At 37.5% G+C, this 27,741-nt stretch overlaps 1 protein-coding gene across 1 annotated transcript in view; it reads left to right on the forward strand.

The window, feature by feature from the left end:
• PRKAR2B (protein kinase cAMP-dependent type II regulatory subunit beta) overlaps positions 1–27,692 on the forward strand; it is a 76,874-nt gene extending 49,182 nt beyond the window's left edge. Inside the window, exons 3-11 of the mRNA XM_033058680.1 lie at positions 6,511–6,563; positions 7,463–7,546; positions 18,750–18,856; positions 20,939–21,092; positions 22,265–22,366; positions 22,961–23,035; positions 23,773–23,838; positions 23,964–24,102; positions 25,504–27,692. Of these exons, the coding sequence (XP_032914571.1) occupies positions 6,511–6,563; positions 7,463–7,546; positions 18,750–18,856; positions 20,939–21,092; positions 22,265–22,366; positions 22,961–23,035; positions 23,773–23,838; positions 23,964–24,102; positions 25,504–25,637 (914 nt within the window). The 3' untranslated portion in view covers positions 25,638–27,692. The remainder of the gene's footprint in view (positions 1–6,510; positions 6,564–7,462; positions 7,547–18,749; positions 18,857–20,938; positions 21,093–22,264; positions 22,367–22,960; positions 23,036–23,772; positions 23,839–23,963; positions 24,103–25,503) is intronic.
• The last annotated feature ends 49 nt before the right edge of the window (positions 27,693–27,741 follow it).

Consider the following 27,741-nt stretch of genomic DNA (forward strand, 5'->3'; position numbering starts at 1 on the left):
CAGTTCCTGCCTAATGAACTGAAGACCACCTTCTTGATAATTAAGAAGAAACAAGCTGCCTGGATTTTATCCAGCTTCAGATTTTTATGCTGACATTCTGAGCACTTAGTTATTTGTGCTAGGTAGCTGACTGCTCAAAAGTCATTATCCCCTAAGTCGTGTGGATTGGAGGGGAAATTTCTTTATTTTTGCTTTGTTGCATATGAGGAAATCTCTATAATATGCATGTCTCTCTGATTGCCAAACTGCTTTTTCTGAGTATGCACCCTTTTATTCCAGTTTGGATAGCATCTCTAATGTAAATGTTCTGTGTCTGAAATAATTATGTGAAATAACACAGAATTGCAAGGTATCAGGCATTCTGTGTATTCACCTAATTATGCCTAGATAAATTTCAATTTAGTGACCCCCTCAGGAGTAGGTACTTCACAGACTTCTTTTTGACAGTATCATGGGAAGTGATAGCCCCAGCAATCAGACTTTGTTCCAAATTAGTTTATATTCGAAGTAATCTAAACTTCTTGAAGTAGTTCCAGGGTTTGGCACAAATAGTGGGTCTCAGCAGCAGAGCCAGTTGATATTGCCTTATATCATGCGTGGAAATCAGATAAATTTTATCTGTCTCGTTTCATTTTACACTCAGATAGATGAGAGAGTTGAGCAACCTTTCTCTGGGCTGTTCTCCAGTCCTTATGTTTTCTTACAGCTCTTCAATTGCATCTTCCATGTGTCAGATCTTTCTAGTCATAACCAGGAAGACAGAAATAATATGGTACTTGATAATTTTAAGTGTCTGAGACCATGACTGGTTATTTCTCACTGCCACCACCCCCAAAGGCTTGCTTTTGTTTGAATAAAAACTAGTTATGGAATTGGAGTTTTGGGGTGCAGGGCTGTCTTTCTAATTATTTCTGTAGTGGTTAGAACTGGTGAGATGTCAGCAGCTTTGAAGGTCCAGTAGTGTTTGTCTAGTCTAGTTTAGAACTACCACCTGCTCTGCAAGGGGTCCCTGTGTACCATATTTCTCATTCAAGAGAAGAAAAATCCTGACAAAACAGGAAAAATCTCACACTGTCACTAGGTCACCTTAGCAATTGTCATACAGTTAAACTGGGGAAGTGATGATTTTACTGTCTGAGGCAATAGTTGCCATAGATAGGGATGTTTATAGGGATGTGTGACATGCTGGTGTAGCTACAGCAGCTGGAGATGGTCTGTTTCCATGCTCCAGCCTGGTAGTCACGCTGGCCAAACTGTAGTTTGATTTGAATGGCATAAAAAATATTTTCACCACTCTTCTCTTGAAAAATTCTTTCTAATACAATTTATGACTTGGGGGTTCTCTAGTTTGGGAAGAGTACACATGTACTCTTGGTTTTCCTGCCATGTTTTGAGTAAAATACATTATTCAGTGATTATATATGGATTTTCACTGATTTCTTTATTGATAGTTTTATTTCTTGATGTGTCAAGGAAATGAGAGAGCATGACTAACATGTTTTCTGATCTTACAACTGCCAACTGTGTGTTAATTTTCATTTTAGAATTCATTGATGGTTGAAGTGACTGTATTGCTGATTTTAAATATAAAGTATATTAACCAGGTGAAAACTAGAAAATTGACTTTACTTGGAGTGATGAGTTAAAAATTATCGAAGTTTACATCTGTCTTGCTGACAAAGCAATCCATCTAGAGGGGTGCACAGATTTCAGTGCATGTGTATTTTCATAATACACTGTCTTTTTACAGTTCATTCTTCCTACAAATACTTTGTGTTGATTTGGGTTTTTTGGTATTTGTGTCCATCTTCGGGAACTGTGAAACATAGCCCTCAGCTGGAAAAACTGAAACAAAAAAAATAATTTCACTTAGTTGAGCTTAGCAACCAGTGGAGAAATAAGTAGAGTGTTTGTGTCACTATTTTTAATGTCATAATTATGTATGAATTGAAATACATCCCTAAGAGTAGTAGTAGGGCTGCTTTTTGAGCAACGATGTGAATATTGCATTCAGCAGTGGCACATAGCAAAACAGAGCATTTGAGCATGGCAAAGTAGCATGTACTGAGTATTGTTGGGATGTGGAATGAGCTAGAGAGGTAAAAAAATAAAATATTGAACACTATGATTATTGCACACCAGCAGTGTGCAGTCATTCAGAATAATTATTGTCTGTGGTGTCAGTCAGTCATGGTCATGGTGCCTTAGGCAAAAGAGATGGGGACCACAGACTGTTCTCCTTGCAGTACACAAAACAAGTACAAAAGGTGTGCTATTGCATGAGCAGCCTGTCATCAACATCAGATGATGAATTCCTTTGTTTTCCAGGAAATACATACCAAATGGAGAAGTGGGGGAAACCAGTCTTGCAGCTTGTTGTAACTACTAGGACGCGTCTCAAAAGGGATAGGATTTGCCTCAACCAATAAACCACCTTTTAATCAATCTCATTTTAGTCTGGGCATGTAATACAGGTCACAAGAATCACTTGGTAAAAATTGCCTGTTTCTCTGCATTGACTGTAACTGGAATCCAAATTACTTGTGCAAGTGATGGATGTCTGTGTAAAAGGCATCTCATTTTTAGATGGTGGGATTCTCATGTGCCAAACTCCAGTGTTCATGTAATAAAATTCAGTGAACCATAGTAATGTCAGAAATGGTATTTTCAGAACCAAAATAAAGTGTATCAGGTTTTTCCATGAGACATCTAGTGGTGTGCACTTAGAAATGAATGTGTAACTGAAATAAGCAATAAGGGAAAGGAAATTCTATATTTAAAACAGCAGATTCACAGCATTGTTATTTTCTTTGTGACCCAAATGAAGGCAAAATAAGTACAGATTTGCAACCAGAAGAGTAAGTTTCTCATCAGATGATAAGAATAAATCCTTTTAGAATTTAGCCTATGGGTACTAGTCAGGAAAAATTGCAGTTCTTAAATATGTTGTCCATAACCACTGATAAATAAGAAATATTTGATGAGGGAACCTGCTGAAAGTAGCTACTGACTGAAATGTTTCTAGCAGAGAAGAGTGTTTTGCAGAGACACAAGCTGACCCAGAATAAATATTTGAGGAGCATACTCTCTTTCTGGACTGATCGTGCTACATGAAAAGGACTGATAAGGTGATTAGGATGGGCATGGATGGGAAAAATTCAGATTCTTTTGTGTGTTCTGGAAGACTATTAAATGTTCAGCTCGGCTCTCTGAGACCTAGCCTAGTCAGTGCTGTCATAACAGTATGCAAGCTATTACATTAAATTCCTGATTTGTTTTAACTCTTTTGACATAGAGGTAAGGACAGGCTGTACCTGTGCCTCAGGCTGAAACAACTCCCCATATGCCCAGCAGCACACTGTACTGTAACACAGATTGTTGGCTCCCACCTACATATACGTGCACTAGGGCACAGCTGAAACAAAATAGTGATTTACATTGATGGGTTATATGGTGCTTACTTGGCGTGTTATTATTGTTGCTCTTTAAATAAAATCCCCTAAAGTTTATTTCTGACAAGATTGTAGTAACTGTAGTACCATTAAACAGTTGTTAGGGACACTTTGTTTATGTAGAGTTAAAATATTGTAGTTCAAGAGATTGCAGACTTCCTTTTGTGGGCATTTGTAATTATTTGGGACCAAATCCAGTTTCCAGTGAACTGAATAGGAATCTCACTCAGTTCCAGAGGGACTTGTGTCAAATTTCTTTAGGTTTTTGAAGATGCCAAGTTTTATAAAATTGACATTTTAGTTGAGTGCCTGATACAGTGGGGACCAAGACTTCCTTTGGGACTCTGCTTAATATGTGCAATGATATACTTTACCATGAAATCTTTTTAATTGGATGTGGTCATTAAGAGGTTGATGGGTCTGCCTGGTTACGAGTTCATAAGTTGTTTGTATGATAGCATGGAAGGTATGAGGAATAAACAAGAGGACACCAAATCTTAATCCATGAGCAACACTGTGACTGAACTGGCATAACAAAGGTGTGGAGGACAAGGAGGAGGAAGAGGCTGTTGTATATTTTGGTTCAGATATTTGTGCTGTGAGCCAGCTCTAGAGGGAGTTGGACATATAGATGCTCTATGAGTAATAATAATAGGAAAAAACTCATGGGCTACATTGGTATGCAGGCATGGCACAGACCACCAAACAGTTCAGGGAGGTGGGGATTTTTATTGTCACATATAGGCAATGGTGAAAATGAGTGATTTTAATAAGCAGTCACTTGCTGGAGGTCAATGAAGGAGAATACCAACGTGCTTTGCAATATACTTAGGACCAAATTTTGACGTAGTGGGAAAAGTAATCTAAAGGGGAGCTATTATATTTCATACTAACTCTAAGAGAGAAACTGTTAAAGAATTGCGACAGAAAAGGCAGGTTGAGTGAGAATTATCCTGCAATCACAGGGCTTGCAGATTTTAGGAAGGGAAAGAGGTAAAATAATTAGAACAACAGGTTTAAAAGGGATGTGAGAGGACAGTGAGCATAACATCTTTATAAATGAGTCTGGAGAAATGAAGTTAAAGAATTGTTTGTTCCCTAAAGAAAAATTATAAAGAGAAAAAATGAAAGTTTAAACAGCTTAGGAGAAGGACAAAAAGTGTAGTAAAATAAATCTAAAATATAAGGAGCTCATTTATGTCAAGCACAAGAAGGAGCCGTGTACAAAATTAAAACAAATACAAAAGAATAGCAAAGATGCAGAGAAAAAAAAAAAAATCCCAAAACGCATCAAAGAAGCCAAGACCAAAAAATGTATACAAGAAAAGATTGTGTGCACCAAGTATATGAGGAGTAATAGAAATGTTTCTGGAAGTACATTTTTGGTAAGAGCATGTTCCAGGAAAGTGTTGCTCTACTGATTCACAGAAGCACATTGGTCTTCACTAGTGTTATTTAGAGTATATGGAAAACAACCTAGAAAGAGAGGACAAATCAGACAGTACTTAATGTGTTAGGTGTTCCCAGGTTAGCTGTGCCTCAAACTTGCTATACTTGGAAACTGGAAGAATTTTCTAAATTAGTCTCAGTCCTATTAGCAGTTACCAGTGGGAATCTGAAGAAGAAAAATGAGTGGGAAAAAACATCCAGAAAAATAGAAAAACGCATCCTTAAAAGGAGGCAGGAGCTATGGATGGAAGAGTCCTGTCACAGATTTGCAGATCATTTTTGTTCCTAGAAGAGAATTTATTTGTAAATACTTAGAGGAAAGTAACAAATAGCAATCAGCATAGATTTGTTGGAACTATCTAATACCCTGTAACAAGAGATTAAAATTTTTGCATAAAAGAAAAGGAGCAGATGCCCTACATTTTCATTTTAAGAAACTTCTGAATGCTGTTTTACAAGAGTCCCTATAAACGAGCTAGGGAATATCAAGCAATATTTATGTGTGGGTTGCGTGGGATATAGTTGCACAACTGGTTGGATAAGGTAAACCCCAAGCAGCTACTGCTGTTTCATTCATGTGTATTCCAGAACAGTTTATTTTAGACACTAATATGTTTTTTCAGCAATAATCTGGATTATATTTTAGAGAATATGCTTATTAAATTTGCAGTTGTCACAAAGCTGAGAATGAATTGGAAGGATGCCAGAGAACAGGATTAGAATTGAAAATGATCTTGAAATGGCTTTGAAAATAAAGTAATATTTAGTGGGTGTAAGGGCATGGTACTATACTTGGGCACAATAGCCACAGACAGGCACAGGACAGATGGTTAAGCAGTGGGTTTTGAAAATTATATATGTCATTACGTGAATAGACATAGTCAAGGTGTTGTAAAGAAGGCATGGATGGATGAAAAAGATGTATACCCTGTAAAATGTATGGAGTAATTAATCTGATGTACTCAGTACTCTGCTCAGTTCAAATACTGGGACCAGTTTTGAGCATCACATTTCAATAAACATATAGCTAATTAGAGGGAATTCAGGGGATGGCAATAAAGATAGCTGGAGAGCTGAAAAATGGGATTTGTAAGGGAAAAGAAAGAAGAATCAGAATTATTTAGCCTTGAAAGTAAAGGGTAGGTAGGAACAAAATGTTTTCAAGTATGTGAAAAACCCCAACAAAGCACCTTGAGCCAACCAACCAACCATGTGAAGAAGCACACCCTAAACCACCTTGAACCCACACAGATGAAGGCTATGATCTGATCTCTCATCCTGTATGACTAGCTTAAATTGTAAGAGAAAAAATTAATTTAGACATCGAAAAAAAATTCCTGGATACAAGATGAGATACTTAAAACAAGTTAGGTGAGAAATTGGTAAGTGTATTAGCAGTCTTTCAAAATAGGCCAAGCATATCCAAAAATGATACAAGTGTAGTTTTGTTTCATCTGCAGTTTGATGTTGTTCTGGACCCTCTCAGCAGTATGAATGTGTTACATTACGGTGTATTATTGCTGTGTTACACAAGGCATTTTTTGTTCTGTAAATTTTGTGGAACACTACTGTAATTTGAATTAAGATTATCCTTCTTCTTTTATTTCAGTGTGTGCAGAAGCTTACAATCCTGATGAGGAAGAGGATGATGCAGAATCTAGGGTACTTCACGCTTGAGTCATGTATTTTTTCAATTCTCAGGCATTAAATTTAGGAGGAAAAATGTAACCAGCTTTACCATTCCTTTCCAAAAACATTGTTATTATAATATACTTTAGTAATCTCTTGGAGTTTTGTGTTAAAGGAACATTTAAAATTTCTCTGTAATAGTTACCCATGTAGGACTTGATGCATTATTCTAAATTACCAAACCTGTGGTAAAGGAAACATTTTTGTGCAATATTTAGCTTTTAAAATGAAATAGCATGAGTTTCAAGACAATTTTAATTGTTTTTATTCTACCTAATATTCTGGCTTGTAACACTGCCCAAGAGCTTACCCTATATATTACAGCTATACATAGCAAATCTTTTGAAGCATATGAGTGAACAACTTGATTGATACTCAGATGAACCAGACACTGGTAATTTAGTAAATCTCCTGCTCACTCAGATAGTGTCAAGTCTATTGTTTACTCTGTGAAATTTCTGATATAAATTTAACACAGATACTATTTCACAAAATATTCTTTAAGAAGTAGTCAGGGCCAAGTGGCTGAATGTAACAGTGGTGCTTTTTATAAAACATGTATGCCCCAAATATGATTGGAGAGTAGTAATGCTTCTGTAGCAGTGGTGTAGATAAAGGTGCCCAGAATGGCTTGCAGAAACAAGCTGGATTCCACAGGTATAAATATCTTGTGAGCAGTGTTTCATTTGCTAATGCTGTGGTGATACCATTTTATCATTGAATGTTTATTCAAATCCTGAAGGTTTTGAAATAAGAGAGTTATGAACCATGGCCAAAATATTGTGTAAAATGCTTAGTTTAATTAGCTCAGTCCTTCAGCTAGTGCTACTATATGATAATCACTCTAAGAGCTTTTGTATTCTATCCCTCAGATTATTCACCCCAAAACAGATGATCAAAGAAACCGACTGCAGGAGGCGTGCAAGGACATCCTTCTTTTTAAGAACCTAGACCCGGTAAGAAATTCTTGGTAATTAACAGCATTTAGCAGTGTGCTAAGAATTGTTTCTTTTGAGCTTTGGAACAGAAATCTACAGGTTTTACTTTTGTAACCTCTTATGTATGCATTTAATAAATCCCAGAAATGCCATTTTTAAAAACGGATAGATCATATGTAGAGTCTTTTGTTTTGAAATACATATTGAAATACATTAATATGAATCTGTACATTAATAAAAATGGAAACATGAATCATATTAATGATTGTATTTTCTAATTTTAGACATCTAGATTATTTTCTAATTAGAGACATCTAACTGATGTCTATAAACACATCAGTTAACTGGAATGTTTAAGTTTTTTCTGTTAGTTACTTTTTAGCATCAAAAGGTGCTGAGTGCACCCTCAAAACAGAAAATTACCCCAAAGCCTTCAGTTTAACTATGGATGTAATTGAAAAAGTGAATTATGAAACAGAAGGAAAGTGATGTGTTTACATTATTATTTCGCTTAATGTAGCTACCATAAAAAAGCTTCAGGTAATTTTCTGCCAGGCAAATAATGTGTTTGTGTTTCATATAAAAACAACTGTGAGCTTCTAAGAAAGCTTAAATGCACTGAGTGAATGATCTGGATCAGACAAAGGTGATAATGCTACCAAAAAAGCACACAGGATTGTTTTAGGGAAAAGGTGAATGTATCACTCAAAACATGCATGCTGAGGTTGGGATGACGCACAGCATCTCAAATGCTTTCTCAAGAGATTTAATTCAGCGCTGTCAAGGGTGGGAGCATGAGGGAAAGAAAAACAATTAGGTAGATTTTTAAGTATGAGAACAGAAAGTTTAAAATTTGATTCAGGAGGGAGCTAATGGAAGGACCAGCCTGCAGCTCTGTTTGGAAGTCAGGTGCTATTACAGACAATGCACATTAATTTGTGCTGCAGGTTTCCAGCTCCTGCTTTTGTCTGCATGAAAACTGAACCCTGACCCTGGGTACTGTTCCCTTAGAAGCTCTGAGGAGCAGTGAGCCACAAAGCCCCAGCTTAGCAAAAGCCTGGAGTTACTGTTATGGAAGGGCATGAAGTCTCAATGTGGGTGCCAGTACATGAGCATTCTTGGGACAGTAGGGGTCCTGACACAGAAGGTTTCCTAACTCCCTCATGCTGTCTGTTTAATAGGTAGTTAATCAGCTGTTCCATTATACTTGCTCAAGCTAAGGCTGTGCACACATTTACCCTTCTGCTCCTGAATTATTTTTCTCAATAGCTTCAGGGAGTCAAAATAATTTGTGGGCATCTGCTCTGGATATGAAATTGCTTTATTATATATTTTCCTTATTGTTGGTATATCCTGGCTTCCACTTGGCTGGACCATCATTACGTTAGTGTGCCAATGGCATTTTGGCAGACCCCTCTTGGTTAAGCTCTGAGCATTTCTCTCTTATGAACCCTGCAACATGATGATTATTGTGTACTCCTAGAACCTGCTGTGATGTTAACAGTGCTCTCAGTATCACTCCTCTGGATGGGATCTGCTTTGCATTACAGTGAGAGCTACATCTTCTGTCTCAGTAGTCATCAGCCACTTGGTCTGCAGGATAGGGGTCTGTTTGCAATATTGCAGTGTTGTGTAGACATACAGCATTAAACTTCTCCTGTGTGGGCACTTGATGGACTTTTTCCAATGATGAATTCTTCCAAGGACTACTGAGGGATTATTTCCTCTGTTTATGAAGCTCTTCTCTGGACTGTGCTTGCTGTCTTGATACTGATGTTTTGAACTATTTTTTTTCATTTCTTCTTTTGAATCAGTTACCTGTAATTGCTGATAGTTCCCACAATCTGTTCCAAGTGTTTAGCAGAAGGCTTCCCAGCTGAGTTCTCCCTTTGTGGAGGTCTGCAATCTAAAGCCTCATGCATTCTGGGGATCTCCCAAGACTTGCTCATCCCCTTTTGCTCAGATTGTCCAGTGGATTAGGAACACTTCTTCCTGCTTGAAATCCTTTACAGGCAGCATTCTGGAAAATTGAATAAGATAATTTTTTAAAGGAGTTCTTCATTACAGTAATTTTATTCATAAAAGCCACTGGAAAACTACTGAGCTCTGAAGAGAGCAAAGATATTAAAATGCACTTCTTAAGTCTGGCTTGTTCCTTCTGTGGAGCCAGGATCTGTAGTCCCTGGGGAACTTCTCCCACTCCTCCTTCTTGTTCTGATTCTGAGCAGGGACTCAAGGGCTCTGTCACTGTAGATGCAGTAATTAAACATTCCTGTGCCAGCTCTCTTCCTCACCTCTGCCTCTCCATGAGAGATGCTGCTGTTTAAAGAGTGGTGTATTAGCAAAAACCTAATTCATCTTGAAGAGAGATAATATCTTCTGCTGCTAAAGCTCAAGTGTCTGGAACAAAAGTCAAGCTTTGTATTGATAGCATCTCCCACTCCCACTCTTGTGTTTTTTGGTTGTTTTTTTCCTTGTATTGAACTTCAACTTCTTTCTGCTGTAGTTCTGTGTATGAAAGTAACAATTTCAAAGGTCATTTAGAGGGGAACAGGCAATGTAAAGGGCTTAATGGCTTTTCCCCGTGGCCTTTTAGAGGGTGTCAAATACCGTTCTCATATATTAAATAATATGTCTTACAGTGTGATCAGATTTGCATTCAGTACATGATGCTCAGTGAAGTCCACCTTTTTTTAACACTTTATCCCACTCTCACACACTGTATTTTAATTTGAATGGAAGGGTAAGATAAGGCTATCACTGAAGCTGAAGGAGAACTTGCAGTAGTTGGGAGTGACTTACAGTTCTCTGCTCAGCATGTTAATTAAAGAGGCTATTTGAAATTACAAGAACCATCGCGTAAAGTTAAAACCCAGCAGAACCATTTGAATGTAAGGCTAAATGAGAGAAGAGAAAAAGATAACCTTCAGACTTTGAGACAACTTAGGACTTGCTATACACACTCAATATTGTCTTGAGCCCTCGTTTAACTATAATAGGTTTTGAATATCAGATAGGTAAATTTGCACATATATATTTATAAATACATATATTTCACATACTGTCTGTGATTAAAAATATAATAATCTAAAGAAACTCCAATTCTCATACCATCTGTGAAGTTACTTGAATTTTATGGAAACTTTAACTTTGTAGATTGATGAGGATGTGACAGTCAGTCAATGTGAGTTCAGCAATGTATTCCTTAGTTAACTCCCTTAAATAAAAAATAATTTAAAAGAATTGATACTTTAGCAACTTTTTGCTTTTCTGGGGATTTAATCATTTGCCATCTAGTTGCTGTCTCTCAATATCAGTTTTACCTAGTGTGTTACAGTTTTGGAAAAATTACTTCAAGAGAAGAATATGAATTGAAGCATGCATTTGCAACCAGATGAGGCAAAGAGGTTTTTGCAGTGGTACTTTGTTACTCTTTAGAGGACCAGATCAGGAAAGAATCAGGAGACAGGCCTATTCAGAGGTTTGTTTTCTTCTTCCCATGCTATATTAGATGGACTCGTTCCTCTTCTAATGCATCTCTTCCTGTTCTTCTTCCCAGGAAAACCTCTTCCTTTTACAGCACTGTTTATTGTTCTTCTCAGTTGCCTGCTTCCCCATTGCCAGAAACTGTAATATTACTCTTTTGCTCCCAGGACTGTCATGATGTGCCAGGCTGGTTACTCTGCCTGCACACACAAAGGATGTTACCAGACACCCTCCTCGAGCTCCAGGTGCTCGAGGTCACTACAGTGGGCTCTGAAGCTGCTCTCTTTCCCTTCCACTTTCACTGTGTGTAAGCCAGCAAGGAGAAAACAAAATGATGACCAAATGTCTGCAGCCCTAACAGAGGATAAGCCTGAAGTTGCTCTCACTGACATTTCTCTCTGCTCAGCCTAACAACTGTTTTATCACCAGGAAGAATAGCAGCAGCAGCAGCTCATCCACTGGCCAAGGAAGCCTTCTACACTTCCTTTTTACAATACAGTTCAGAGTTGTTCTTTTGGTTTTGTCTCTTATGAGGAAAATGTGCTGGGGTGATTAACAACAGGCTATTTAGTTTGGAAATGACAGCCCATAGGGCAGCAGTTAAAAAACTGATGAATCTTTTATCAGAGCAAGAGGCTGGCTCAAGGGGCTGGTACCATCAAAGCTGAGCTGTGCCCTTGCACTTAAAGTCTGAATCCTTTCTTTGGCAAAAATTCACAAGCAGTGTTAGATCATCTATTCTGTTTCAGAGAAGTTTAATATTGGAGAGCTTTGCCCTGCTAATGCTTATACAGAATATATAAAATAGGTCTTGACCCTTTTCTAAAAAGTAATAAATTATACATATTGTTCGCAAATATGCAGGAGCAGTTTCTGGGCATATTGCCACTTATGTACCTGGAGAATTACTATAAGAGAGCACAAATATTGATTAATCAATTAGAATTGATTAACTTGAAGGAAGATGAAAGAGAACATAATGTAACTGTTTTATGAACAGTGGAATCTTATACATAAGGCCAAATCATTCCTTGAAACCACTAACAGAAGATTCTCATGCTGTTCTTAGGTTCTTAAGAATTTTGGTGAAGCATTTTGGAGCAATTAATGGGAATACACACTCTATCCCCCTACTCCCATACATACATATATATGTGTATATATATACACACACACACAAACATACACACACATATATATTATGTATGTATGCATGTATAAAATGTGTGTATAATATATATAACCAGAATGAACATGTTAATACTCTGCCCTCTCAGATGACACAAAGGTGATGACATTGGGGTGCCCTTCCAGAGAAGGGCAGTGGAGCTGGGGAAGGGTCTGGAGCACAAGTCCTTTGAGGAGCAGCTGGGGGAGCTGGGGGTGCTCAGCCTGGAGGAAAGGAGGCTCAGATGTGACCTTGTCACTCTCTACAGCTGCCTGACAGGAGGTTGTGGCCAGGTGGCGGTCGGTCTCTTCTCCCAGGTAACAGGATCAGAGGAAATGGCGACAGATTGACTCAGGGGAGGTTCAGATTGGATATTAGGAAAAATTTCTTCAGTGAAAATGTTGCTAAGCATTGGGAGAGACTGCTCAGGAAGATGTTTGGGTCACCATCCCTGGAGGTGTTGAAAAGATGTGTTGGGGTAGTTGCAAAGTATGAAATGTGTTACTGAGCCTGACTGATGGGCATGTGCATGATATTTGAGAGGCAGAGTACTAATTTAGCATATAATTGTGTGGAAGAAGCTTAAGGTATATTCTCAAGGAAAATACTGTTGCCTGAAAATATTCTTTGTACTTTGAAATACAAATTAAAGTCTTTGATGGTGAAGAAATGAATGCCTTTTCATTAGTTTACAAGTGGATATAACACAAGGGAATTAAATATTTTGGATTAGATCAATATTGCTGCTAACATTTTAATCAGAGTTTCCCTGGAGTATATGTGCATGGTTTTGTTTTGAAAAACAAGTATGGAGAGGTGTAGACATGAATTTTGTAATTTGTCTTCCTCTACAAGGTTCAGAGTTGTTGATTTAAGAAGTCCTTTTTTTCCCATGGTTTCCTTGCCTGTGTTTTGCTAACATTTTCTACCTCTCTCCCCCTCCCCACACCCAGCCCCCTTCCTTTTCTGGTATTGTCTGCTTCAGTGACTTCTTAATATCATGTTGAATATTAATTTGTGGATATTTCAAATTGCACAAAGAGAGGGAAAGGTGGCCAGCAGGATGCTCATTTTGTGAACTTGGGGACAGTAGAAGAACTATGGATTCACTTTGTTCACATGATAATTTTTTAATGTTTTTAGAAGTCATATGAGATATACAAGTCTTGTTGCTACTATTTTGCTGAAGTGCAAGGAAATCTCCTGTATTGTGCAGGCTGTCTTGGATCTATAAAGGAAATTACCTGAGATTTTCTGTCTGCTGAGGAGCACTCCAGCAGCACACTCATCCTTCTGTGGGACTCCCAAGCGTATATAATCCCACCATACCATCCATTACTCTAGAGATCTAATGCACACATCTTGATGGCTGGATTTTACCAGCTCCTGACAAATGCCAGATTAGGATTGTCTCAGTTTGCTGTTAGATGCCACATCATTTTTATTTTAAAAATGTAGCTGTGCCTTCTGTCTCCTGAATAAGTTTTCTAAAAGTCAGGAAGGAAAATTTTCAGAAGTTACTTTGTACATTTGTCATTGTCACGACTCCCCAGTGACGATCACTTCCTACTTTCCATTTTATCTACAGTGCCTTCATTGATTCAGGTAGCATTTTGTCAAACAACAAACATTTATATCAGCTGTTTAAACATTGATGCTTCTTGGAAACCCCAGTGTTTGAGTTGAGAAAGGAGAACTTCATCCTCTTCCCTTTAACAAAATAGCTCACAGTAAATTTATAAACTGATATTAAGGAGAGACATACCTGGCACAGCAGTAGCAAAGCATTTGCTAAATTGGCAGTTAAAAGAGCCTTTGTTATCTGGGAAGGACATGCCATGGTCTACCAGCTCTCTTGACTAAAAGCAGTCTTGCAAGGACGTACAAGTGACTAGAGTTTTAATCTGTGTGAGATGTATACTAAATAAAGTCTCATTTTAATTATACTTAATATCTATTTTCTAATTTTTGTCAATAAATTTTGTTGAGATGTGGTTGCCATGTTTGTTTTGTTGACTTGAGAGAAATTGAGGTTAACATACTATTTTCAAACAAAGCAACGTGCACCTGGAGGACAGTACTTTGTGATACAAAGTCTGTAAGAAGAGAGTTGTGAGAGTTTAGTTGCAGTTCTCCACTTGACCTGGCAAGAGGGATGGAATCACACACTGTATCATGGGGATGTCCTTGGCAAACCAGTTATCATTCCTGTTTTGGCCTTTTTTCTTCTAAATCTCATCATGCGTTTTGTAAGCAATTGTAAACATGCACAAAATTCTGTGCATTTCCAAGAGGGAATGACAGTGCAACAGGCTTGGACACACCTTACAAATGCAGGTTTTACTGGCATCACAGGAGCAGGGTGGGACAATTCCTATGACTCCACTGAGATGGAAGGATACAGGATCTTTAGGAAGGACAGGAAGAGGAGACAAGTAGATACTAGTAGTTGCCTTCTGTATCAATGACCAGCTGGAGAGCACCTGGAGATGGATGAGGAGCTGGCAGAGATCCTATGGGTCAGGATTAAGGAGAGGGCAGGGACAGGTGCCATTGCAGTGGGGGCTGCTACAGCTGCCCAACCAGCAAAACAGCAGGAGATCCTCTGCAGACAGATTGGAGCAGCCTCACATTGACAGTTCCTCATCCTCACAGGAGACTTCAGCCACTCCCAACATATGTCAGAGGGACAACAGGCAATCCAGGGGATTCTTGGAATGCATTAACACCCTTCTCCAAGTGATAGAGGACCCAGCAGGAAGAGGTGTTATGCTGGACTGTTGGGAAGTTGATTAAAGCACAGACAGAAGTAAATCTGGTCAAGGACATCCAGGGTAACAGAAAAAGCTTCTTTAGGTATGTCAGTGATACAAAACAGACTAGGAAAAATGTGGGTCCTCTCAGGAAGGGTACAGGAGATCTAGTTACCCAAGACATGGAGAAGGCTCAGGTACTCTACAACTTCTTTGCCTCATTCTTCACCAGCAAGTGCTGCAGCCACACTGCCCAAGTTGCAGAAGGTGAAAGCAGGGATGGGGAGAATGAGGAGCCACCCACTGCAGAGCAACCCCAACTGGGTTCAAGAATGTCTAAGGGAACTGAAGGAACATAAATCCATGGGACCTGCTGAGTTACATCCATGGGTCTTTTGGGAACCGAGCAAGGATGTGGCTAAGCCACTACCCATCTTGTTTGAGAAATCATGGCTGTCCAGTGATTTGAAAAGGGGAAGCATAACCCCCATTTTTAAAAAAGGAAATGAAAAAGACCCAGGGAACTACAGGCCAGTCAATCAGAAACTTCCCCATCCTGTTTTCATTTTACATGTATTTTTGAAGGTAGAACTGCTTCAAGGAAGAAAAGTATTTAGACTGCACAATTTAACAAAATACTAGAATAAATTCTATTGATTAAACAGATCTGCTTTTTAATTCTAAAATTACCTATCTTTATCTTTCAAAATAATGACAGAAGGTGCCAGTAAATTGAGCCTCAGTCTGGCAGAGATTCCAGAGGATTCACTTAGAGCAAACTGGGCAAGCAAGTTATGTAATTCTCATTGTAAAAGCAAAAACCATATTCCTGGTTTGGTTATTGCAGTCTGCTTTATCTTAATTTAAAGTGGAAAATTTTAGAAAAGGGACCACATGTCTTTAAATTAGTTGCAGTTTATTATTGAAATTAAAATAAATGTGCAATGCTTCAGCAATTAATAGACTTCTCTCAGATGTATTAAATATCTTAAAGAATTTTAAGAATTTTTTAAAAGGGAATTGAATTTGTGAATTCTACTCTGTTGCATTAAAAAAATTGTAGACTTAGATACTGGAAAAGTTGTGGTTTGGTGAGCTTGATTCATAGTTATAGTTAGAAAATGTTTAACCAGAAATCCAAGATGAAGCGCACTGAATAAAGATTTTAATTATAAATATTATTCCTCCATTACAGGAAATAATCATCTTTTTGGTTTAATCTTTTTTCCCAAGATGTCTTGGAAGTACAGTAATTTCACGAATACAAGCCGCAGCAATTTGACAAAAATTTTGGTGGAAACCCGGAAGTGCGGCTAATAGTCGGGTGCGGCTAATATGTGAATAATTTTCTGACATTTACAACCCCAGACGTGCCAGCCAGGGTGCTGAGCCAAGCACCTGCCAGTAAAAGCCGGCATTTCGCAATTGTTACAGTGTTACCGTGTTGCCCTGGCTCCCTGCAGGCAGCACGGGGGGTGGGGAGAGAGGCGGGAGAGCTCTCTTCTTCCCTCCTCTGCCGCAGCCCAGGGGAGGAGGGGGGGGCGCCGCCATTGCCGCGGCCCGGGGAGGAGAGGTGGGGGGGGGGGGCGGGGGGCGCCGCCATTGCCGCGGCCCGGGGAGAAGGCGGGGTGCTTTGTCCGCGCCCGCCGCTGGCGCCACGGGCGCGGGAAAGCTCCGTCCCCGCCCGCTGCCACTGCCATAGGAGCGGGGGAAGCTCCGTCCCTGCCTGCCACCGCGGGGCAGCGCCGACCCGGGGTGACCGAGCCCAGTGGCAGCGGTGGCCGGCCCCGAGCGGCAGCACCGGGCTGGGCCACCTGGCCCCGTCAGCAGCCCCTAGCCGTCCGAGCCTGCACAGCCTTAGCTCAGCCAGTAAACCCCGCCCTCCCGCGGTTCTGTTACTAATTGCACGCGGGTCCTCGCTGTGAACGACAGAGCGGCTTATATTCGTGTGCGGCTTATCTATGGACAAAAACCAAAATATTTGCCAACACCCAGAGATGCGGCTTATACTCAGTGCGGCTTGTATTCGTGAATTTACTGTATTTCGAGTTCTGGGGTTTGATGCACATATAATACATTTTTCTTGCATTGCTTGCACTTAGATGATAACAAGGTCTCTAGCCTCCCATGAAGTGGGGACCATTCTGTATTTTCTCACTTGTTTTCCAAAGGCAGACAAGGGCTGTTGCAGCCACTTTGCCAATTCAAATGTAAAGCCAGGGGAAGAGAAGGTGCTGCTCCAAGTGCCTTAGACAAGCTGACTTGTCTAAAACTGTTAGGTCAGTTTTGCAGATTCTGTAGGAATTTCTTTTTGTTTACATAGAGAGGACTGAAAAGAATTAAATAATATTACCTATTCATTCAAGCATGGAAGTTTTTAAAAGGGAACTCCTGTACATAATTTTCAGTCTCTTCCAATGGCACCCACTCACACTTTTCTTATTTCTGAAATGAGCTTTAACACATTCACTTATACCTGAAATGATCCATCTTTTTTCACATGCATACCTGTCTATACAAACAAAGGTACTAAGTAGGGACACAGTTAAATGATTCTTTGTTGGCCTAGGAGGGCTGCATGATGTCTCCCTGTACTTTACCATGATCAGCTGTACTAAGGATGGATGCTGCCATTCTGTTGTTCTTTGTGCCCACACACAGCTCTGTGAAGGAAAATTTGTATTTAGCTTCCATTTTTCAAAAAGGCTTGGATAACATGGTACTGCTGGTATTTTTAAAAGCTTTCAGTAAGTAAAAAATTCAGCAGCATAAGGATGGAATTCATTACAACTCATTTATCTGTCTAAAAATTATGTGTAGCTGGGAGTTACAGTAGATCTCTCTATCCTTGGAAGAAAGACAGGGAAATCTCCAGAGAATGATTCTGAGCTGTCTTTTATGGTTATCTGGGTCCATGGGCTGCAGACTGTAAAGGACTGACTTAGACTGGTGTTCTTTGGAAAGGCAAATTCCATCCATATTTCAGTGGCTGGAAATGCTGTGAATTGAACCACTGCAAAATGCATATCTACAGGCTTTTTCAGCATATTGCAGGAAAAACCAAAAATAAAATTTAAATTTTTAGGTTGTCTTTTTAGGATTCTTAATCCACAGTGAGCTGTATTTGGATTTTTTAGATGTGAATAGTCAAATTGACTTCAAATAAGACAAATTAACAATTTTCTTTTGTTGTTATTAGACAGTCAAAATTCTAATGATCACATTTTGCTAGTCTGTTAATATTTCTCTGTCAACAGAGTAGTTTTGTAGCCATGTGTAAATTCCTACTTCCCAAAGAATCCAGCATTTACTTACTCAGCCAAAGCACCACAGACCTTTATGGCTACATCTGGCCCAACATTCTGCAGGCATTGTGTAACTTAGACTGTCAAAATACTTCACAATAATTTTGAAACTGAATTCTGAAGGAATTTCTAAAGACAAAATCAGGAAAATGCATCGTTTAGAATAATGGATACAGGTTTTTTTTCCAAGGGTATAACATTACTCAGTTGTGAAGGGTGAAATTCTGTCTTTGCATGGTCAAAAGCAATTTATGTTGCAAAGAAGATTTATTTTATCATTTGCAGTGACAAGTGGGAAGCCATGCTCTGAACACTGAAGAGGAAAAGCTAACACTGAATACTAAATAGAACTGTCTTTCTATTATTGATTCACACATTTCTGTAGCATGAATATTTTCCACCGTTAACATATTTTATCTGCATATTGGGAAGCTGGCCAGTTAGTTAATTCAAAGAGTAAAATTTTAGAAGCAGATGCTAATTTCTGGTCTTTGTGTTCTTTTAAACAGGAACAGATGTCTCAGGTGTTAGATGCAATGTTTGAAAAGATGGTTGAAGGAGGGGAGCATGTAATTGATCAAGGGGATGATGGTGACAACTTCTACGTCATTGACAGGTGAATTGCTGTGTCTTACATAGCACAAAGTACTGAGCAAAAGTCTACTGAGAAAAGTGTGTTCTATGAACTTGTATTTAACACGTACATTACAGCTGTGCTCATGGTATTCAGTGACAGGACTCATGGGAATGCTTCAAAGCTGTGCCAGGAAAGGTTCAGATTTGACACTAGCAAGGATTTCTTTACCAAATAAGTGCTTAAGCACTGGAAAAGGTTTCCTAGAGTGTGAGGATAAAACCTCCAGTGCTCTTGATGTACCGCTTCCTGTTGGGTTATCTCCCAAATTATTAAAGCAGATAATAGTTGCTAAAAGGCTGTTTATTGTAAAAGCACATCAGTCTCAAAAGGCACAGTTACAGACATTAAAGTCCTGCTAAGTTTTAGTATAAAGTCTCAAATAGAAGCAGGAGCTGCTCCGGAGGTCCCGGTGAGGGCTGACGTTGCTGCCAGAGCTCCTGTCTTCTGCTCGGGTGTTCATGATGCTGGTGAGTGAAGCAATAGCAAAGCAATGGCAAAAAGCGATGGCAAAAAGCACATGGCATAAAGCCCTAGCTCTCCCCAGTACATACTCTTATATAGGATTTTTCCAACAAGCTAGCACAAAAACTCCGACCACCACTTCTTAACCTATTAGAATTCTAATTTCTTAACACACTAGAATATGTATAAACTACACATACAACCTATTTTGTTCGATTTGAAAAATGTAAGCAGTATTTTCACTAGAGTTCTATTGTGTTTAAGCATGGTCTTCTAACGAGCTTCTGGAGCCTCTACTGAAAACATTAGTATGTTTTTTAACCTTCATTAGAACTCGCACTTCTACTTTGGCATCTGAACCTTTCATTCACCAAAAGCACTGGAGCTCATTCTAAAACTTACTTACTGACTTACTTATCCTAAAACTTAAACTTACACCTCTACTTTATGTATAAGTAACTTAACGTACTTCAATTTGTCTAAAGACTTTAATTGAATCCCTGCACTCTGATTTCTCTCTGAAGAATTCAGAGAGACCTGGCTCACTGACTCCAACACTAGAGGTTGATGCCCCAAGCCTGTCAGTGCTTAAGGGGCATTGGGACAATTCTTTGGATAAAATTATTTCACTTTTGGGCAGCCCTGAAGTGGCCAGGGTCAGGTAGGTGAACCAAATTATTCTTTTAGGTCCCTTCTAACCAAAATATTAAATCAGATTATTGTAAAAGCGTGTCCAGATTCTGTGCTGGAAAGAGAATATTTTTCAGTCCTGTGAAGTTACATCTCTTTTCATCTCTTGTCCAAAATACAATATTCTGTCAGCCTTGAGGTTTTTAAGTGTAAGGTATCAGCCCTGTGTCCCTTATCAATGAAATAACTGCACAGATTTTTGCATTACATTCACATGATTTATCAGTCCACATCATAAAAATATTCACCACAGAAGAAAATGACGGATCAGCATCAGTGGGCTTGGCAACTTCATGTTTTACAAGATATCAGATTTTACTGCATTTCCAAAGAAAAAAAAAAGTTATTAAATTAACGATGGAGACAGGAAATGCACAATATATTAGAAAAATGCATATATATATTTATTTAATGCTCTTAAGTTGTTTGCAGATACATTTCTTCTGTTTCCTGCATCTCTGTTGTTTCATTAGAAATTACTACCTTAAAATATTTAAAATATTAAATAACTTGTATAATTATTTCAGTGATCCTATCATAGCAATTTTTGCAAAGACTTGACATTTGTATTTAGTGTGGTTAAAATGAAATTATGAAACAGATTTTAAGTTAGACTTTAATTTTTAATAAGTTCTGGTGATAAATAGATCACTGTACATCCATTCTGTCTTTAAACTGAGTTAATGTAAAAACTAATAACCCTGTCCTTCCTTTAAAAGAGGGAGCTCTTTTATTATTTATAGAGGTCATTGAGTCTTTATAAGGTATTTAATACCATTTAAGCAAGGAAAAGTGTATTTCAAATGCTTTATCTTTGGAATACATGGTGTAAAAAAATACAGTGAGAAGCTGCTTAGCATAGGCCAGGGGCTGGATTCTAATAATTGTATTTATATATTTTGTTAACAGAGGTACATATGATATTTATGTAAAATGTGATGGTGTTGGAAGGTGTGTTGGAACCTATGATAACCGAGGATGTTTTGGTGAGTTGGCCTTAATGTACAATACACCCAGAGCAGCTACAATTATAGCTACCTCTCCTGGTTCCATCTGGGGTTTGGTAAGTACTGTACTTCTTTTCAGCTATTATTTTAAAATATATTTTTATATAGCTTTCACTGGCATGCTATATCAGCATAAAAAAATTAAAATTATAATTTCAGAAAGTTTAATTCTAGAAATCCTGAGAAAACCCAACACAATGCTGTCTTTTTCCAGAACCCACAGATGACACTGATTTAAAAAAATAAAAGTTTTATTTTAATTGCAATTTCCCAAATTGAAAACTACTGATAATTGCATGTTAATTTTTTCCCCACACTTTGATGGGAAATGCCTTTGTTTCCAGAGTAAAACAGCAATATGAGGTTATTTACTAGTTTTATACTACCTAGATCTTTGACAAGAGTAATTGAATTTGCCCAAAAAGTAAGCTGAGATGGCCATCATCTTCAGGACATACATATTGATTTAATCACTGATCCCAGGACTGAAATGAAACATGGTTATTCACCAGCTTAATCCATGTGACTTTTGGGATTGTTTAGGACACTATAAGAATGGCTAAATTAAATGGGGTTGTGTTGGCCTGTAAGTCCCCCCTGTGGCAGGGAAGGCTTGCAGTGCATTTTCCCTCTGCCTGGCACCAGGGCACAGCCACACAAAGTTAAGAGAAGAAAACACCATGTGTGTGGTTTTTTCATCTGTCTGGTTCACCTTCATGGCCAAATCCTAAGGAATGTCCAGTTGGCTGTTTAGGGCAGCAGTTAGCCTTGTTCTGCTCAAACAACAGAAAGTGGACAGTGACCTTAGACCCAGACTCATGTATTTTGGTTTTTACAAAACCCTACAAGGATCTTTGAGTACATATTAATTTGTATGGTACTCCAGGCTAATTAATAAATGAAACATTTAAATATTGAGGATTTCTTAAATATCCTACATTACCCACTGAGTGTTCATTGCTGTAAACTCTACCCTCTGGAGGTGATCTCAGTATGTACCCTGCAGGGATTTCCATAGCGATTTTCAGGTTAACTTTAGGAGCTCCTGATTGACCTCTAGAGGAATCTTTCTCAGTTGAGACAGTAGGGAGAAACCAGCCAGCTTGGTAGACAGCTGCACTGAGTGACTATAATTGGATAATTTGATCATATACAGCCAGTTCTAAAGTATTTTCTATCACATATTTTCAGTTAATAAACTCTTTTTTTTTTCTCTTTGTGTTAACAGGATAGGGTAACATTCCGGAGAATCATTGTAAAAAATAATGCCAAAAAGAGAAGAATGTATGAAAGTTTCATTGAGTCATTGCCATTCCTTAAATCTTTAGAAGTAAGATTTCTATTGCATTATTTTAATGGCTGTATCAGAGGTACCTGATAAGATTCTGCTCTTGAAGACTTTAAATTTGGCTTTCAAAGTGTCTCCACAATAGAAGTTTGCATACTTTTGTTTCAGAGAAAGACTACCTTTTAATTTTTTAAAAATTTGGAATAAATTATTATTGTTCATATTGTATTTTAAAACATTAACTTTAAATTAACTTTACTTTCAGTTTCCCAAAGCTTAGTTTTACTACATATTAACCAAGAAAATTAAACAGTGACTTGGGGAATTTAAAAATATTTTCATTTATCAGTTACTTTTTTAGATCTATTCACTACATTTTTACATGCATGCTTTTCTGAACATAATTTTTGAAGGATCCTAACAAAAATAGAAGCTTATCAGAATAGCTGTTAAAACTGTAATATACCCTCTGGAACACTATTCAGCAGCTCTTTTTTTAATGGTAATCAAAACAGGAAAATAAAGATACATTATTCTGTGCAAAGATTCACAGAAGTAAATATGAAAGGGCTTTCTAAAGATATCTTATCCTAATTTTAACCAAATATTTCTTACATTTTCTTTTTTTAAATGAAGGTATCTGAGCGTTTAAAAGTGGTTGATGTGATTGGTACCAAAGTGTACAAAGATGGAGAACAAATCATTGCTCAGGTACAGTTTCTTCCTAGTTTTAGTTTTTCTTTCATAATAGATAACAGTAAAATGTTATTTATAGACAGTGCATACTTTTAAGCCCTATTTTTCTTTCTCACATAAACAAAATCAATGAATCTTAAATGTAAGAGGTGGTTATTTTGTTTCAAAAGCTTACTTTTCACTTATGATACTTTCAAGAATAACCCTCTTTGTTGGTATAAATAAAAGAGTCAACATTTTTAGTATACTTAGAAATTCAAATTTTATAAGTGTGTTTCTGAGGAGGAGCACTGAAGACTCACCTTGGTCTTGTTAAAATATGGTCAACTTTTCAAGAAGACAGAAGTCAGCTGTTCAGGATAGGCAACTGTGATTGTCTTGCCCCAGGATAATTAGTGGGTAACTGGAGGCTTTTTGTACTGGAAACTTGCTAAGGCAAGTAATTTGGGAGGAGCACAGAAGGGGATAAATGATAGTAAAGATCCTAAAAATCTTCCACAACATTGTTTTTCTCTGCTTTTTGTGGAAGGCACAGTCAGCTATGTCTTTTCAGGAAAAGGCCTTGCTGTCAGTTCTGTATAGATGTTTTGATTGTTATGTGTCTACAGTTTTCAAATTAAAAGTGGTTTCTTCTGCAAGAGGTATCAAAAAGAGGAGCTTCAAGGCACTGGTTGCAAATATTTTGATATTACCATGAAACTAAAAGGGAAATTTTACACTTTTTTTACTCACTTTATTTTTTTCTTATGCAGGGTGACTTGGCTGATTCTTTCTTTATTGTGGAATCTGGAGAAGTAAGGATTATAATGACAAGGAAGGTAAACATCCCTAAAACAACGACCTCTCTTTTAATACCATTGTCACTAACTTTACTTAAGAAACCCTGAGTTTGGCAAATCTCTCCTCTAATATTCTTTCTTTCTCTTTTTACATGATATTTCAGGGCAAACAAGATCTAGAAGAGAATGGAGCAGTAGAAATAGCTCGATGCTCAAGAGGACAATATTTTGGAGAACTTGCTCTTGTAACTAACAAACCCCGAGCTGCGTCTGCATTTGCTCTTGGCACTGTCAAATGTTTAGGTATTAGTAAATACTATCTTATGTCTGATATAAAATTATACATAATCTATTGGGTTGTTTTTATTGTGGCTCTTTCTCCAGAATATAAGATTTAAGGCTGTTTCAGTAATCACCTATTATTGTGCATTATTGCTTGTGTTATTTATCTGCAAAAATTACTTACCAATGATAAATATTATTACACACAATTTATCCAAAATTTCTCTGATTGTATGGCAGTAAAAATTCTTTTAGGACTGTAAAGAGTATTGCTGCAAACTGCTTATAACTATCAGATAAATGTCTAATATTCTGCAAAAACACTTCTGTGAGGTTTTTCTTTTCTCAGAAGACTGACTCATCTAAGAAATAATTCTGTTAAAAATCCTGTGTCTTTTTATCCCCATGACTTAAGCTTTTTAACAAATTCTTTTGTCTTCACAAGCTGTTAATTTAGTCATCCCAACACACTGGAGTCTCAGGCACAGGAAGAGTGAAGACTGTGGGAGTTGGGCTCATAGAAAACCCTTTGCATCCATTACTTTTAATGGTGTTTAGCTCCTAATTATGGGAAAACTGTAAACTGCAAAGAGAAATTTGGCATTCCTGCATAATGACTTGATGACCAAGCCAAAAAGTTTCACACCTTTTTAAAATTCCTAACTCAAAACGGCACAGAGATGATCGGGCAATAAAAATCAAAGATGTGACAGATGGGAAGGAGTAACAGGCAGTGGTGAGAAAGAGTGACTGAATAACAGATCTCTGGCACTTCCCAAACAGCAGAGATCTTGAACTTTTCTCAGGAGACAAGAGATAACTGGCCAGCAGGTTGGAAGTATATGAAGTTTCCTCCCTGGCCTACTGGCTAGAGCTGTAGAGGATCACATTACGTGGTCAGCTAAAGAAAATATTCTGGTTGGCTGTGCACTGACGTTGTGTGTGAATTACTACCTTCCACTTTTTGCATATTTGCTGGGAAAATAAGTATTCATTACCATTTTCACTTTGGGTGGAAGCAAGTAATAAGAGCAAGGAAATAGGCTGTTAGAGCCCAAATACAGCCAACAACATAACTTAAGGCTGGGGCTTTTTGAAATCTCATGGGTCTTTATTTTGTGGAGGAATCCACACCCCTTCAGACTTCTTCACAAGCTCTTGGATAACATATATTTTACTATTAAAATATTTTCAAAATAAGGAACAGAAAAAGTTTATTTACGAAGTTTTGAGACAGCAGTGTGTTGGTTGATCTTGGTTTTGCTAAGGTAAGCAGTTCTCTCCTGTGTGAACAATGTGTATGCCTCAGTAGTATCTGTTATCATTTAAAATCTTACACTGGAATATCATAAATACTAGAATTACTGTCTGTTACTGATGAGCACATCATATTGTTTCTCTTTCTCTCCCTTTTTATCCTAGTTATGGATGTGCAGGCATTTGAAAGGCTTTTGGGACCTTGTATGGAAATTCTGAAAAGGAACATTGCAAACTATGAAGAGCAGCTAGTAGCTCTGTTTGGAACAAACATGGACATTGCCGACACCAGTGCATGAATGAAACATTGGAGCAATGAGATCTGTTATGAGAATATAGCACAGTAGTGGTTAGTCCACTGAGAAATTGTCTCTCTTCCTATAGATGCCAAGCATTTTCTGTGATTTTAAGAATGGAATTGGGGTTTTTTGGTTGGGTGGTTCTTTTGTTTTTCTTTGTTTTGTTGTTCTTTTTTTTTTCATTGGAGTGGAAATACTAGTAAAGAAAATAGCAATTCAGTAAATTGAGGACTTGATTTTTAAAAGTGCTCAGATTTGATGGTTCCATCTGAAATAAGGTCAGCCTGTAGTAGCACAGCACCTTTGAAAATCAAGTCCTTTTATATGGCATTTCCTTAAAAAATAGGCTTTTAAAAAAAACCCATGTGATGAACTTGTTAAACCAGCTTCTGTCTTCAAAAAGGTTACATCTTTTCTGGAAAGACTGTTAGTTTGAATGTGATATGTTGAAAGTATTAGTGCACACAAAGTGTTTATATGTATTAATACAGAAGATATACAGTAGATATTACTTTTTGACTATTACAGTTGTCATGATTTTATGTTGCATTTATCACAGATGTAGTGAATCACAAGATTAATCATAAGATAAAGCATGACAATGCGTTTTGTGTAACGCTCATGACCCAAATCTGGTTTTTAACATTTTGTAATTAGTTTTAAAGTCCTCTTTGTTTAATATGTCATGTTTCAGCACGACATTGTAATATCTTATGCAATTTAGAGGACTTGTATATTTTTGCAATAAACTGCATTTTTTATTAATTACATGAATTCTGTACATGAGTGAGGACAGCTGACAAATTAACCTTAATGCTTTCAAACAACAGCATGGGTCATTGTCATGTTCCACCTAATCATACATAACCTATATTGTTTTCCTTCTCCCTTGTTTTATATTTATGCATTTTGTCTTCTCTATTTATGCTGGTTCTCTAGTTAATTTTTTTTTAGATCTCACTATTTTTATTGTTAAATCTGTTTCAAGTGAAATGATCTCTGTATATCTCTCTTCCTGCAGTCTAATCTTAGCTATCAAAGATCAGAGTCAATTACTGAAGTGATTGATATCAAAAGCCATGCTAAACTAAGCTTGTCCCTGAAAATCCTTAACAGGAAGTGCAAAAATATTTTTAATTTGAAAGATCAGTACTTCCAAAGCTTTGCACACATCTGTCATTGTTAAAGCTAACATGTCTTGCTTTCAAAAACCTGTAGGTCATCATGAAATAATGTGTTCAGCCATAATAGCATGGGATACCTTCTGAGACTGAGGAGAGAGAATATCATCTTAATTATGAGCACAGGGCTCATTGCTTACAAGGGTCTGTGACTGGAAATTTCAGGCACAGTCCAGTTTCAGTCCTGCCTACTGCCCTGCCTGTTGATGTTCTTGGACAGCTAGTGCACTTACTGGCAGTGGGCAGCTCTGCCAAAATGACACTGCAAGAGTTGTAGGAAGGCTGCTTGTGCCCTGATTCAAACACCTGAATTACAACATCTTTCCTTCTTAGATAATGACTTTTCTAATGCCATATATTTGTGTATGTTGATGTAATCATTATGCTACAGTAAATTATATGTTCTGACAATTAATATAATCATACCTGTATATGAAATTATGATTATATAATATGATAACAATATATAATTTATATCATATAGTATGGTATAAATTATAAATCAGATTCCTAACAAAATACAATCTCAACAAAATTTACAAATGTAATTTTTTTTAACCTAGAAACCTGGTATGAATAATTGCACATATGATAACTTGCCTTTGTACTTTTGATTTATGGGAAAAAGAGAAGCCTGTTATACTAGAAGGAAATATCAGGTAACCAAAATCTACACTCTTGTCATTCTGTATGCTTAATCTCTAAAAGCTACCTATATTTTGCACTGGCTTGATGTGATTAAGAAAAATGCTAGAAATTACTTGTATGGCAGTAAACTACAATCAAGGCCATAAATGCCAGTCATGATATTTTCAATATTGTTGGTTATATTTAAAGTTTCCTTACAATAAACAACACTTTTATATATAAAAATCTATGTTTATTGATACTGTCTTTTAATTCTATTACCATAAATTTACAAG

Source organism: Catharus ustulatus, chromosome 4 (genome assembly GCF_009819885.2).
Source record: "Catharus ustulatus isolate bCatUst1 chromosome 4, bCatUst1.pri.v2, whole genome shotgun sequence".
Taxonomy (NCBI): Eukaryota; Metazoa; Chordata; class Aves; order Passeriformes; family Turdidae; genus Catharus; species Catharus ustulatus.